Here is a 14,556-nt window from a genome sequence, read left to right as displayed (position 1 = left end):
TGTTGTTGTTGTTTCATTAGCCAGATGGCTAGCCAGATGTGTCTGGCCTGGTGCCCTGGGAAAGTGTGCCCAGCGTGGCAGGGCAGCCACACTGTAGGGAGCATGTGATGTGGTTGGGGGTCTGTGGTATCCCTTTGCAGGGAAGAGTCCTGGTAAGTAGGTAGTGTTTATAGGACAGGCCACTTTTTGTTCTTAAAAGCCTAAAGCTTTGCCTCTTGTTCTTTTCTCTAGAAAATAAACCAGAAATTTATAACCAACAAAGAAGAGTTTGATACCCTTCAGAAGATAGTGCTCCATGAAGTGAACGCAGGTGTAGCACAAGTTAGAAACTCTGCTACAGAGGCTCTCCTGTGGCTGAAAAGGTAATGGCCTTGTATCTACTTACACCATGAACTGCTGAGATGCAATGAGGGGCCTTTCACTAGTGCAAGCTTGTGTACATGGAGCAAACTGGTGACTTTCCACAGGGTCCATCAATCCAAGCTGGCTAGGTTCAAGAGTAATGTGGTGTTCTATGGTTGTATCACTGCAACTTTCCCAAAAGGCCTGAAAAAGTGGTTGCAGGAAACCTTTTTTTCCCCTAAATGTGAAGTTACAGTGAGTGACTGAACCAGCTGGGCCAGAACATCAGGCAGGTGATTTTGGGCTGCAGACAAAATGTTTTAGCAAAGTCTTTTTTCCTTTGAGCTGGGAGAGAGGCTGGAGGAGGTGGCTGCATTTTTTTTAATTCAGGTTGAAAATGGCACCTTAATTCTGAGTATTATTGCACTTCTGAGTTGTATTGCAACTTTGGGGGCTTTGTTATACTTTGGGTTGCTCTGTTATAAACATGGTTTCTTTTTATTTCATGGGTTCATCCTGACAGAGGCTTAAAGTTCTTGAAAGGGTTTTTGACAGAAGTGAAGAATGGAGAAAAGAACATCCAAACAGCTCTGAGTAGGTGCCAGTTGCTTTATTCTTTGTGTGTTTATGAGTTTACATACTTCCCTATTTTCCTCCTTGTTTAGAACTTGTTTTTTCATCAGTGACTAATGATGCAGGTAATCTCCAAGACATAACTTTTTTGAAAGCTGCAGGTTTTTAAAATGGCCCTCTTCAGGCAGGTTACTGGATAACTGATCAATGTTGTTTTAATAGCAGATAAAGGTTCCTTCATTTGGCATACTCTTGGCAGGGGAGACAGTCATATCTCAGGGAAGAAAGTGCTTTGTCTCGTTCCACTTTCTCTACTGGTTTACAGCAAGAGCACTCCCAAATCTATAGTTGCTGTTGTGGTTTTTGGTTTGGGTTTTGTTTTTTTCTTTAGTTTCTTGTGATATTTGCCATCACTCCTTGAAATCACCCTTTTGCCAGTATGACTGTGAATTGCCTGTGTCTTTTAGAAGGGAGTTTGTAACAGGAAAGACGGAATTTTTTCCAAGTACGTGATTTCTGACACTTGCCCACCACAAGTATAAAACAAAATACAAACCCCTCTTAGTCTTGACTTAGTTATTCCTGAGTAAAACGCTCTCTATATGCATGCAGTCTAATGTTATGATAATCCTTTAAAACATCTTTTTTTAAAGCTTTTTTTTTTTTTAGCTTATTTTAAACAGCTAAGCAGTCGCCCTATATAGGATTAGTAAAAAGATCTACTACACTGAAGTATGTAAGCAGCTCTTGGAAGTGGGACTGTAAATACACTGCTACCAGATGTGGATATTAAACATAATGAAAATTCAGGCACTTATTTGACCTTCTGAGTCTGAAGGCTTCATCACTGAATTACTACTTGAATTGCTCTGTGTTTGCAACAGAGCCATGCTGCTAATTTTTTTTTTCTCACTTCTTACTCCCCTTTTCCCTGTGAAAAACTCTTCCGTATCTCTATCACCAGTGCAGCTTTGGTTTACTGTCAGAGTTTCTTATTTAGGAGTAACTGAGCTATTTGAATCTTAAGTAAAGATGGAGTATGTGTTTTCTTTCTACAACCTCAAATATCAAGCTAATGAAATTAAAATAAAAAATGGAATATCCACCAGTTCTTATGATCTTCTGAAGAACAAACAGCTTCCTAAAGACATTTGTCTTTACTTGAGAATTAAATCTAAGCAATCTTTTCAACTATTAGTTCTTTTAATGTCCCCTACATTTGCTGATAAGGCAGAGAATAGACTTGTCAGTCCTGTTTGATACACAATACTCTTTTTCTCCTTATTTCATTGCTCTTATAACTGTATGTTTTTCTCGTAGATTATGACTTACACTGTAAAGATAAATAAGCTGCATTCCCCAGTCATTACAGTGATAAATGAGGAGTACTTCATATTACAGCAAAACTTGTGGCTGTGTTTTTCTGGCTTTTTACATTCTTCCGGTAATAACTGTCTGAAGTCTTCTGAGCAAATATCTGAAAGCAGCAAAATGTAGAGGTTTTCTTTCTTCAAAGTGGACAGCTCAGGGAAAGTATAATACAATGTCAGATACTTAAAAATTCAACTGAAGGACAAGGGTATAAAATGATGACAGTGACAAACTAAGACTGGGAAAATATAGCTCGAAGATGTTTGTCTTTGTATGTAGAAAGCTTTGTATATGAAAGTGGAGCTGTCTGGGAGCATAACAAGGGCCTTCATCAAAGGCTATGCTCAGGGGCACTCACAAGACAGATATGGAGGATTATGTCAGTAAAGGCCCAATGCTTTCTATTTCAGTGATCCTCAAAACTTGACCCTCAGATGTAAAGAGAGAGTTCTTGGTTAATGCTCGAGCTAACCACCTCAGTTGAGGCTGGCTAATCATCAGCTTGCAGGATTGTTTCACCCTGTATATTATTTTCTCAGACTTACACTGAACTAAGGACTGAATAGTAGAAGTGTTAGATATGAAGCACACCTCATCAAATAAAAATTACATTTGGTTTCCTGTCTGTTAGAACACTTAGTTACTGTGAATGAGCTGAAGTAGATTTGACAGCAGAGCTGAGACCCCAGTGCAGAAATCCCAAATCTGTCATCTTCTTTCAGGCATAACTTTGGTGCTCAGAAACACCCATTATTTGCATCCAGTGGCAAGAATAGATCCTTAAATAGTTGTTTCTTAAGCTCTAAGTTCTCTTTGTGATGCAAACTTAAAACTGCCATACATCTATCTCTTGATTTTTTTTTTTATTTTTATTTTTTCCTTTAAGACAATGCTTATGGAAAGACATTACGGCAGCACCATGGTTGGGTTGTTCGCGGGGTCTTTGCAGTAAGTATTTATCTTGGTCTTGTTCATGTGATCTTATGTTGTGTGTGTAATTAATAAACGATGTTAAAATTCTAAACACTAAAATTAATAGATTTCTTTGTCAGACCTTATTTTCAAAGTGAGGATTGTAGTTATTGCTATGTTTAGTATTAGGCTTTCAAGGGTGGAACCTGCTTTATGGAGCCAAAAGAGATGGATCATGCTTGCATGCACATTTTTTTCATTATGTGTTTTTTCAGCACAGTCTTGCAGGGCTATTAAATGAAGAAATGAGGGTTTGAGGTTGCTTTTTTGAGGATTGATCTGTCTTTGGATGTGAGCATTCAAGAAGGGTTAGTGCAGAATGTGTTAGGGAGTTGAAATAGAATATATTGGCTAGAGGAAACGGTTTATTTTTTTGTCCAATCTGGCAGCTCCCTCTCGTGTCTGTCACTGGAAATTATCACTGCAATTACAAAAGGAAAAAGGAAAGCCTCATCCAAGCAATCATGATGGAAACTTTGACTGGGAGAAATGTAAATGTTGGGGAGAGATTTCTAAAGAGCATTTTGAGAATGGGACTTCAGTGCTGAAGTATGTGACACTGGGCTAGAATCTCCCCTAACTGTACTTTATCTGGGGTTTGTATTTCTAATGTACAATATTTATTTGTACAAAGTATTATATATAGAAGCTTCCTAAAAATTGGGTGTCTCTGAAGATGTCTTAAACTGGGGATCTACATAGAGATAATAAAAACAGAATTAAAAAATGTTAGCCTCCCTCCCAGTTAAAAATCTTTAACATATGCGCATACACGTAATTACATTAAAGCTGTGCAATCTAAGTGCAAAGAGAGATGTCATAAAAGTTTTTTGTGGATTTAGTTGGGATTCTTTTCCTGTTCTGTTTTGCAAATCTAAAAACTTTTGATTCCTCTCCCAGTTAGCTTTAAGGGCAGCTCCAACATATGAAGACTTTGTGGCAGCTCTGTCTGTAGAGGAGTGTGATCTTCAGGAAGAAACATTTTACAAAGGAATGCAGAGGGACCTCAACATTTACTTACCAGCCATGGAAAAGCAGCTAACTATCTTGGACACTCTTTATGAAGTACATGGTTTGGAGTCTGATGAGGTGGTATGACTACAGCAAGATCACATCTTAAAACTTCAGGGACTGTGTCTATTAACAAAGATTTCTTTTGGTTTGTGTTTTTTTTGATATTGTTTCTGTTCGTTGTATCTTTACAGGTGGGAAGGGTGTTATGAGTGTTTTTGGGGAAGGGTATGTATGACTTTTATTTTTTGTTACACTTGTTTTGTGTTTAAATGCAGAGGTACTGTTTCTCTTTGGGTCATAACTATGTCCGTGATGAATGTTTTTGACTGTTTCTCTCCTGCCTGTGCATGTCCTCTTCTCTTCACCTCATAAAGGTAACAGAGCAGAATTTGGCCTTTGCTCCCATACTCTAGGAGGAAGCCACGTGTGCAGCGGAGCCATTGGGACATCAGCACGGTGCCCAAGCAGGCATTGCTGGCTCTGGCTCTCCCATGCCCTAGGCCCACTCCCCATGACAGTGTAGGAGGACAGAGGCGGTGAACATTAGTGTTACCCTGGTAGCAGAAGAGAAAGGAAGCTAAATGACAGCTTATAAGGTACACAGTGAGTTTGTCCCTTAATTTGGGTTGAAACTTTTTAATGCAGCACCTCCCCAGATATTTCACAGATCTTCACCACAGGCATATGTGGCTGGTGGCCTGAACTTCCCCAGGAACCAGCCTTTGAAACTGAGTGTTGTGTTCCCTAACCAGCTCCTAGTATGTGCCATGTTCTCCTATCAGCTCCTGCCAGTGGAGTGCAAGAAATTTGCTGGCACAGACTGGCAAAGCCCAGCTAATTTCAACAGTGCTTTACACAAGCAATTGAAGATCACATCCATCATCCTGGCTTATGAAGGTTTTGGTGGGTTTTTCTATTTTGGGTTTAGGGTTTTCTTGAATCACATTGACACAAAAACATATTTGCTTTTAAATTGAATACAGCTAGCAGTTTAAAAAGCAGATTTCATTAAAATCTTTCCTAGACTGCCATTACGGGCAAAGACTTCATAGAAATAGACATGAAAATACTAAAGCATAGAGCAAGCTAGAATTTGTCATGGATCCATTACACATTGGGCCAATTACAAACCTTAAAATCGAAAATGATGTAGAGGTGACTGGAAATTAAGAAAGTAAGATTTGCCCTTTTTACCATTTTACTGATACAGATGAAAATGTGCTCCTTGACACTGCTGCTATTAAAAATAATAAAGAAGTCCTTTTAGCTAGTGGTATGGTTAAGGATGAAATTCCTTCTTGTGTTGATCTGTGATTCACAGGCTCTGAATTACTGACTGCCCATTCAAGGCATAAACAGGTCTCCCGGTGGTGACCTAGGGCTTCAGATGGCTTTGTGCATAGATTGAGTTTAACTCACATGCAGGAGGAGGGAAGATTGTGCTAATGATGTGCTTAGAATTAGTAAATCTTCATAAATACAAAAGTCAGTGTTGCCATACTCACAGGAGAAGTACTGGCTTTTGCTAGGCTAAAAAACATGTTAATAAAATGAATGTACTGCAGGCCTGCTGTCCTGCATTGCTCTGTGATGGGAGCCTCTCTGCACACCGAATACTTGGTCCTTTCTAAAGATCCTAGCATTGTGAGCTTTAAGAAAAGCATATGATGCTTGAAGAAAAGACCAAACATCACACTTGGTGTATAAAGCAAGATACTGGAACTTTAGGCATTTAAGCAGTGTGACTTTCTTGTTTCTGTCAACTTCTCGGAGTTGTGCCTATCTATAGTTCCAACACACACCAAGAGGGATCAGAAGGATGTGGGGGTTTTGTTAGTTTTTTGGATATTCTTAATTTAAGTAGTATGTATTTATGTTAGAGTACAAAGTCAAAACTTGTGACCAAAACTCTATTCAATTATTTCACTACTCACAGTACTAGAAATGAAGTAGAGAACCTCTGGGATTTGGCTTTCTGCTTCTTCTAAGCATGATTGCAGAGAATCAGCCCCTGTAGTAGAACAACCAACTCTCCACCCTGCATGGTTTCCTCAAGGTTTTCACCTGTTATGTGGGAAACTTTGCTGTAATGGCTTTTAGCTGAATGTTCCGGGAAGGTAATGGAGACCCCATTTCCATGAAATATCAGCTAGGGTATGAGGACCGTAGGAAAAGATCCCTCTTCTCTAGAAATTATCTGTCAGATTGTGTTGAAAATTGACTTCTCTTTTTGCTCTAAGCTTTTCCAGTAGCAGGAAAGCATATTCAGCACTTAAAGTCTTGGAGGTACTTTGGGGTTTTCGTTTTTTTTGGTTTTGGTTTGTTTTTTAACTAGCAGGAGTACCACTAGTTTGTTAGTAGTGCATCAGACCCAATGTTTGATGCAAAAAGTCAGGAGACTTTATTTTGTAGGCAGAGAACATAACACTTCATTGGATTGTTAGCTTCAGCAATTACTAACTTCTACCATTCTTCTTTCTTCTAACAAATAGTGGTCCACATTGCTTATTCTCTAATCAGAATGGCATCCTGACTCAGAGCAGGCTTTCCAGTCTTGCTCTTCTGTGGGAAGTTGGGTTTTCTGAACTCTGGAATTGGTGCTTGAGAGGTTTCTTAGGAGACCATGGCTTCAGGAGACACCTGTGTGCTTGTTGTTAAACAGGGAACTTCTAGAGAAGGAATTGAGCAAGGCCTCCATGCCTTCAAAATTTGTACTTTACCATGCACTGCTCTTTCAGGACGTTGAGCACTTCCAAGACTTAGGAATACTATCTTTCCAGTCAAACCACCACTGAGGAAACACATGTGGTATGTTGCAGAGCTGAACTCCCAAGTTATACCTCTAAGGATGCAATAGACCAGGTGATTAAGTGGAAGCACTGCTAGACAATTCACTTCTTTCTTTTCCTGTGATGTCAATTTGGCAAGCAGAGAGGATTGCTTTTGGTTTTAATAATTGTAGAGAACAAGCAACTAACTTTTGGACTTCAAATTTAGAATTGGAGAGGAGGTTTTCTGTTTGGTTTGTTGATTGGCTAGGGTTGTTTTGTTTGGTTGGGTTTTTTTAATGGCTGACTTTTATAACCAGCTGAGCTACATACTGATAGAGGTCCACTTGACTCAGATAACAGCACCCTTGCTCTGTATACTTTATGTGAACTGCTTTGGTTTCTTGAACTGTGTTAGTCTGAAGTTTTTGCGTCTTTTTCCTTTAGAAATGCTTTTGGCTGTTTCCTTCAATGTCTAACAGTTGCATATTCTCAGGGATTTTACTTAACCATGGCAAAATAAGAGTAATCACAGCCTTACCCTAGGGGAGTAAGGCTGCTTTTTGTGAAATTAGTATAACTGAGCGTAGAACTCTGATACAGCATATGACACAGACAGTGTCTATCCCCAGTGCGCATCCTTGCTGAGACATGGTAAATCCCAAAGCAATCTGGTAGAAGTGCTATCTAGTACTGAATAATGGCAGTCAACATATTTGAGTAGAGGGCATACACACATCTTTGTAATATAGTGCCGTTGGCATTAGCTCAGAGCTCTCAAATAATTTCAGTTGAGTTCTGCTTAGCAATGGGAGGCTTTTATTTATTTTATTTATTTTGTTGTTGGTTTTTTTTAGATGAACTATGTTCCAGAGCCCCCTCTGCTATTTTAAGACACCGTACTCAGTTGTATATGGAAATTCTGTGACATTACAATTGTAGAATATGAACTGGATACTCAAGTGGTTTAGTGTAAACTTAAGGAGTCATTGAAACATCCCACCTTGACAGTGGATCTCCTATTGGGTCTCCTATTAACAGATGCACTTAAAGTTAAGGGCCATATACCTTCACTTACAAGCTTTTTGTAAAGCATCATCAGGATTTAGGTTACAGATGTTTGCTTTAAAAATGTTTCATAGTTTGAAAAGTGTCACTTGGTTGACTGGACGTATAAAAAGTATGCCCAAAGTGTCCTCCAGCTGTTCACAGCGTGCTTTGGCAAAGGGGTGTCGAACATTATAGAGAGTAATGTTATGTGTTCTGTATGCTGGACCTTCCAACCCTTTCTTTTCATTATCACTTCAACTTTTGTGAAAAAATTTAGGGAACCTTAAACTGCCTTTTAGACACTAGAAAAGATCATTAGAGCATTCCTACCTGTCTGTCTTTCCTTCTTCCCCCACCTGGTCCCCACCCCTTCCTTTCCTTCCATTGTCATTTGCTTTGCTACCAGGGCTGTTGCTGTCAAGTCAAAGCATCTGTCCATAAGAGCACAAGGCAGGAAATTTGGTAAGTGATGCAAATGTAAACTTGGAAAATCAGACCTAAATTCTTTGGCAGGCAATCAAACATACAGTTAGACAGAGAATGTGCTGCTTTTCTCTGAAATTTCTCCCTGGTTTGACATATTTTGCCAGGAAAACCACACCACTTTGAACTTTTAATTGAGACACCCCAGACTTGGCAGCTCTACTTCTTATGAGTGAAAGCACAGGGATTGGATTTTTTTTTTAAATTATTTCTTTTCTCTTGCCTGCATAATACAGATAACAAAACAAAAAGAGAAGGGGAGTGGGAATAACTGAATTCATGCCGCTTTGGTACTTTCTGTAGCGCTTTGGTGAACTAACCCTGCAGACTACTGCATGCTCCAAGCAATCTAAAATCACCCTTGTGCAGAAGGGGTATCCTAAAGCACTTACTGGCTCTGAGCAAGCCCAGGCAGTAGCCGATCCTGCTCACAGTTCACACAAGGATTTTAAGCACTTGCTTTGAAGTTAGAACATAGGCATATGCTTCTCTTAAACACACGTGCACCCTCCCACTGGCATGCAGTTCTTCTAAACGTGGTCTTTGACTATCATTTCTAATATCCCTTTCTTGGTATAGGATTTCTCCCCGCAGATACTCCATATGTGCTAGATGTGGATATTTTTTTTTATATATATATGAAATTTCCTTGTTTTCATATCCTAATTTCAGTTTGATAACTTTATTTTGCATTGCATCATTCAGGGGGTCCAAAACTGATTGATTAATTTATTTAAAGCCATCTTGAAAGTTTGAGATTTATGTCTACTTGAAACTAAACAAGTAAATTGCATTCCAGAATACAGTGGCTAAACTGAAAACCAAAGCAGCTTGCTTTTGTGGTTTCCTTTTGTATTTTCTTTTTCCAAGCCAATTTTGGGCATACATTTTATCAATGTCAGGCTGAGCGTACTGCAAGCCTTACTTATACATACTAAAATACATTACATACATACTGAATACATTTAAAGATGAAGAGAAGGTATATTGCCTCACACTTTTAAATTTACTTAATTCTAAGGGCTTGTTCATGCCCCCAAAATAACCTCTTCCATTGTAAGTGTTGCACGAATTGTGCTGTCATAAGCAGTTCAGTCTGAAATACTTTTGAAGTTTCCAGTCTGTGTTGTCTCTCAAATCATACAGCATCTGTCTCTTCTTTTGGAGCATTGTTAAGACCTTTGTCAGACTTTTATATTATTTCATTATAATAAACTTATTTTAAATAAGCATGTTTTAAAATCTCGCTTTCTCCTTGCATGGATTTTGTTTCTTTTATTACAATAGGGGGGCTAAAGTGCTCTTCAGGACTGTATCTGTTCTAGGTACTGTGTGAACAGTCAAAAGCAGTATGTTTCTGGTTGACAGAAACTACGTGTATGTATCTTTGTACAAAGAATGTTAATACACATGGAGCCTGTTTTGATTACAAGAATAAAAGCTGTGTCTGGCATGTGGTTGTGGCTCCTTGGCCAGTGTAAATATGTGAAGGCTGTAGTTAGAAAAGCTGGCTGGGCAGGGTGAGAGGAATTTGTGTTTTTAAATTCAATGTGTTATTTGTCCTTCTTTTGCCTGGACTTGAACCTCTTCTGTAGACATTTCACAGACTTCATCTTGAGGTGCAGATGAAGACAAGGGCTCCTTAATTAATGTGGATGTAACATCCTCCCTTTTTTCGCCCCTTTTCTGTCTGTTTCTCTGTATAAACACCACGTGGTCCTGAGAGCAGATCTGTGATACCCAACTGTCTCTCTCTAGCAAGGGCAAGTCCCTCTGTTAAATGTCAACATCCAGGCAGAGATCTGAGAAGCGATGGAGGCATTTTCTCAGCTGGAGAAGAGCAGATGAAACTGAGCCCCTGCCTGTGCCTAACCAGCCTGGGGGTGGGGGGGTGTGTGCCTGTATCTTGTTGCAGCAACAGCAGCGCTGCTCAGCTAGAGACTCAGAGGAGACCCTGAACCCCTTTTAATTGCTGTAGTCCTCAGAGCATCAGCTCTGCAAAGGCCAAGAGCGGCATTTGCTTCAGCAAGGGCTGAGCTCCAGCAGGAGCCCCAAACTCAGCATCCCTCTGTCTCACCTGCTGCGGCTGAGCTGGTGGATAGCTGGCACCTCGGTGATGGCAGAATAGCTTAGAAGGCCTTCCAGGGCAGAGATCACATCCCTCTTTCACCACTCCAGGGTTTCATTCCTACTCTCTTCTTCCTAAGGAAAGGAGCAGGTTAGCAGTCAGGAGACCCTGGCTGTTCAAGCTAAATATCGACAGTTGTGTCACTAGCGCCACTGGCTCGAGCTGTCATTGCAGCCATGGCACGGATTGCTTTGGTGGCTCTCCTGAAGTGTCAGCTGTGCCACAACAACCTGCTGAGCCCACTTCACCGTATCACCTGGCAGCTCCTCTGAAGCCATGCTGTTGCATGTCACAGTTAGATGGGGCTGCTGCTGGGGCAGATCTCTGTCCTACACAGAGTCAGTCAGCACTTCTGGTGTGGGTATCTATACTGTGTTGCACTATACTAGACAACTGTAGTTCTTTGCACCAAAACAAAGAGCATGTGCACAGAGGCAGACGCTGAAAGTGGTACAGATTCTATGCAAACTGCACTCACATGCAGCGTTATAATGAACTGTTTCCTTTTCTCAGGTGCTGTTCTAGCAGAAAGATGAGGTTTTAGCTTCCCATCCAGGCATGCAATAACAAATTGTACAAATGTCCATTTTCACCAGAGAAGTAGCGACTTGCAACTTGCTGCAGCCATGCGGACAACTCCTTTCCATTGGCATTTTTGGACTGGAGGAGGAGGGGTATGATGGGGTCCATCCTGCATCACAGTGTCCCCAGACTTGCTCTGTAACTGTCAGTACTTTGGCAAAACCCACAAGCTAATGCCTCAAATCCCAACTTCTAACCGTGATTTGCCAACCAGTGCTGCAGTGTCTTACTTTACAGCTGAAACATGTCCACAAGCAAAGGAGAGCAGAACATGGTGGCTGGGGCAAGGGTGTGCAGGGGGACTGTCTGCTAGCATGAGTTGTTAGTCACCACTGTAAAATGCTCTGCTCTCCTAAATAGCTGAACACAGACCAGCAACACTTCACAGACATGTTCTAACAGAAATCCCACGCACAAAAAGATACCTCCCAGGCAAGTCTCTTCACTACCGCTTCCACTGGTTAAAAAAAAGCAAATCTGTTGCCATTACAGGATCCTAAATCAACTACAGAAGGAGTCTCAGCTAAAGCTTTGACAGAGTTTGTGATAGTTGTTAGTAAAGGTCATGGGCTGTGATAGTGGCTGCTAAATTCCTGTCCCCACAGGAATCTAGATCCATGGTTCAAAATAAAAAATGGTGTGCTGAACGTGTAGGGTTCATAGGAACACACAGGTGCTGCTGTTAAAATGGGAAACTCAAAGAGGACATCTTAAAGATCTAGCAATGACCAAAATATCCATAAATATTTTTTCTAGGCTTCTCCTATATGGAAGAAGACTATGGTTTCTGAATTTAAGGGGGAAAGGCAATGCAAGCTCACAAAAGCTTTGATCAATGCAACCAGGCAGAGTGAAAGCTTTACTGGTTTGGTTTCTTTTTAGCCCAGCTGGAAACCCTGCTACACTGGGGCTGGTGTGGGGCTGGTGTGCAGTTTTGCTACCCTATAGGAAATATAAAGCTCGTGAAATTCAGAATATGAGAATATAATTCAGTGCTATGGCCTGGACAGAGCACACCTTTTTGAACACCGGTTCAAAACACTTTGCAATGTTTATGCAAAGCTGTTCCCTGAATTGGAGCCACGAAGAGAAAAGTTGTCTTTCTTTTTCTTTTGGGGACTGGTAGAGTAAGTGTTAAGCACAAGTTCTAGGACTGAGAAAAGGAGGTGCAGGAGACACTGCAGTATGCCAGACACTTCCAGACATCAGTACAACCAAGCTAAGTGTCTGCCTGTCCATCTGGAAGATTTAATCCAAAATGTTACATGTATTTTTTTCCTAATATTTCAATACATCGAGATAAATATGTTTCTTAATTAACAGATATTTATTCCTCTCCTTCTGTGTCTGATACAGATTTTAGATTTGTTTCTTGTGTGTTATTAAAAAATAATTCCAGCTTTCCTTCCCTGCTCCATGAAGGTATGGTTCCCAGAGAAGCTGCAGTGATGGCAGTGCAGGTTCAACCCCTGAGATTGGGGATTAGGGAAAAAGGATTTTCCAAGTTTTGTTATGTATTTGCAGTCCCCTAACCTTCACCTTTTAGCAGCCTGTATTACTTTTCTGGTGATATGGTTTGCAAGATCTCATAAAACTTCTCCAGGATCTTCGTTTATCCACCACTTTAGCAAGGCATCGCCTTTGGTGTGGGAGTTTCTACTGCAGCAGGAGGAGCTGAAATTGGTGATACTCATGTCCTTCTAGAGCTGTCAGTCTAGGAGTCACTGAGATGCTGCTTCCCTATCAGGGCCCCCAGTGGGTCCTGGTGCCAACCAGCAGCATTTGGCCGCTTTCTAAGTTTGCTTTCAGCAAGATGCACTGGTGTGTGACCTATGCAAAGTCCTGCAGCGATGCCAAAGAGAGGACAGGTCACTATTTTCTCAAAATCAAACAGATCTGAGACTTCAGAATGCATTTTGCATCAATTTGTCTTCGTACCAGGGCTCCTGCTCCAGCTATGGCTTTCTGCCAAAATAATTTCCAATCAATTTAGCATCTGTTTCTAGTGTTGATATTGCCAGCTCATCTGTAGTCTTCAGAGACCAGACATGCCTCACATAGTTTCCTATAGGTCATAGTTTTCCACTTGCTTTCTTGCTTAGCAGCTGGTACCCAACCTCCTTCCTGCAAGCAGGAGGAAGCTGTGTGCTCTGAAGCCTGCGCAGCCTCTGCTGTGTTGCCACCGCTCGCCCACCCTGCTTTCTCCCTGACGTGACATTTGAGCCATGGTCCCAGGTATTCCACACTTGCTGAGCCCAACGCTTTACATCCCATGCATCAAGTGGCAAGCAGCTTTCCCCAAACCAACAAACCAAGAAGTTTTGTCCCATGGACAGGACACGCCTGTGTGTGCAGTGGGGTGCTGCAGATGTCTCTGTGAAACCTGTGCCTCTCTGAGCGCTGTGGCGGCTGGGAGAGCCTTCTTGCCAAAAACATGGTGGGACACCCTCATCAAGAGCAAGAGGCATGATCTCCCACACAGACCTTCATTGTGCTGCCCCTGGCCCTTGTATTGAGGCAGTACCAGTCCTGCCTCAGCAGATGCACTGACCAGGCACAGGGACCTTCTTGCAGGCATTTGTCTGTCAGGAGTCATCCCCTTGTCAGGGGCACGCTGAACATCCCAGCTGTGCATTGCATCCTGCCAGCACATTTCACAATTTTTGTTTTCTTCAGCTTACTAAATTCCCCTTCCCCCTCAGTCTTTTAAGGATTCGTATGCTTTCACCATTAATGCACAGCACACTGTTAGCGTATAAATAGTTGCTGCTACTTTTACTTGCCTCACACTTCATCAGTCACCTTGAGCAGGCTGCTCTTGATGGAGACTCAAACCAGCCCCTGGGTAGAAGCTGGGGAAAACCCCAGGCTATTTCAAAGAACTTGGACATGCTTTTTGTCAGCCAGCCCACAAGTTTCTTCATGTGGCCCTTTTCTTTACTTGTGTGGAAAGCTCATACATTGAGGCTACGCTCTTTCTGAAATAGACTCTTCTGTTGAAGCTCTTCTGCTTTCAATAAAATAATTATTAATTTACATTTTCTTAAGCCTGTGTCATTGGACAATCAAGTAATTTTCTATATTCTCTAAACAGCCTGTGAGTATATAGCTGGTCTCAGCACAGGGAAAGGATTCATCTGTCCACATTTGTATTTTTTTGTCCACAGACCATCTCAAAAGGAGCTAGAAGAGTTTACTAGAAGAGTAAAACTTTTTGATACAGACACTTAGAAACACATGCAAGCAGAATATTCCTGCAAGCATGTAGCTTCA

The 14,556-nt window shown here is 41.2% G+C and overlaps 1 protein-coding gene across 2 annotated transcripts in view; it reads left to right on the top strand.

Moving 5' to 3' along the window:
* PLEKHA8 (pleckstrin homology domain containing A8) overlaps window positions 1–10,026 on the top strand; it is a 32,430-nt gene extending 22,404 nt beyond the window's left edge. For both annotated transcript variants that reach the window (XM_026842047.1, XM_026842048.1), the window contains exons 11-14: window positions 232–362; window positions 866–936; window positions 3,173–3,234; window positions 4,159–10,026. In XM_026842047.1, the coding sequence (XP_026697848.1) occupies window positions 232–362; window positions 866–936; window positions 3,173–3,234; window positions 4,159–4,356 (462 nt within the window). In that variant the 3' untranslated portion in view covers window positions 4,357–10,026. The remainder of the gene's footprint in view (window positions 1–231; window positions 363–865; window positions 937–3,172; window positions 3,235–4,158) is intronic.
* The last annotated feature ends 4,530 nt before the right edge of the window (window positions 10,027–14,556 follow it).

Source organism: Athene cunicularia (assembly GCF_003259725.1).
Source record: "Athene cunicularia isolate RWA chromosome 2 unlocalized genomic scaffold, athCun1 chr2_part1, whole genome shotgun sequence".
Lineage (NCBI taxonomy): Eukaryota > Metazoa > Chordata > Aves > Strigiformes > Strigidae > Athene > Athene cunicularia.
Note: the sequence above shows the minus strand (reverse complement) of the source record. Positions and strands in the feature narration are given on the sequence as shown.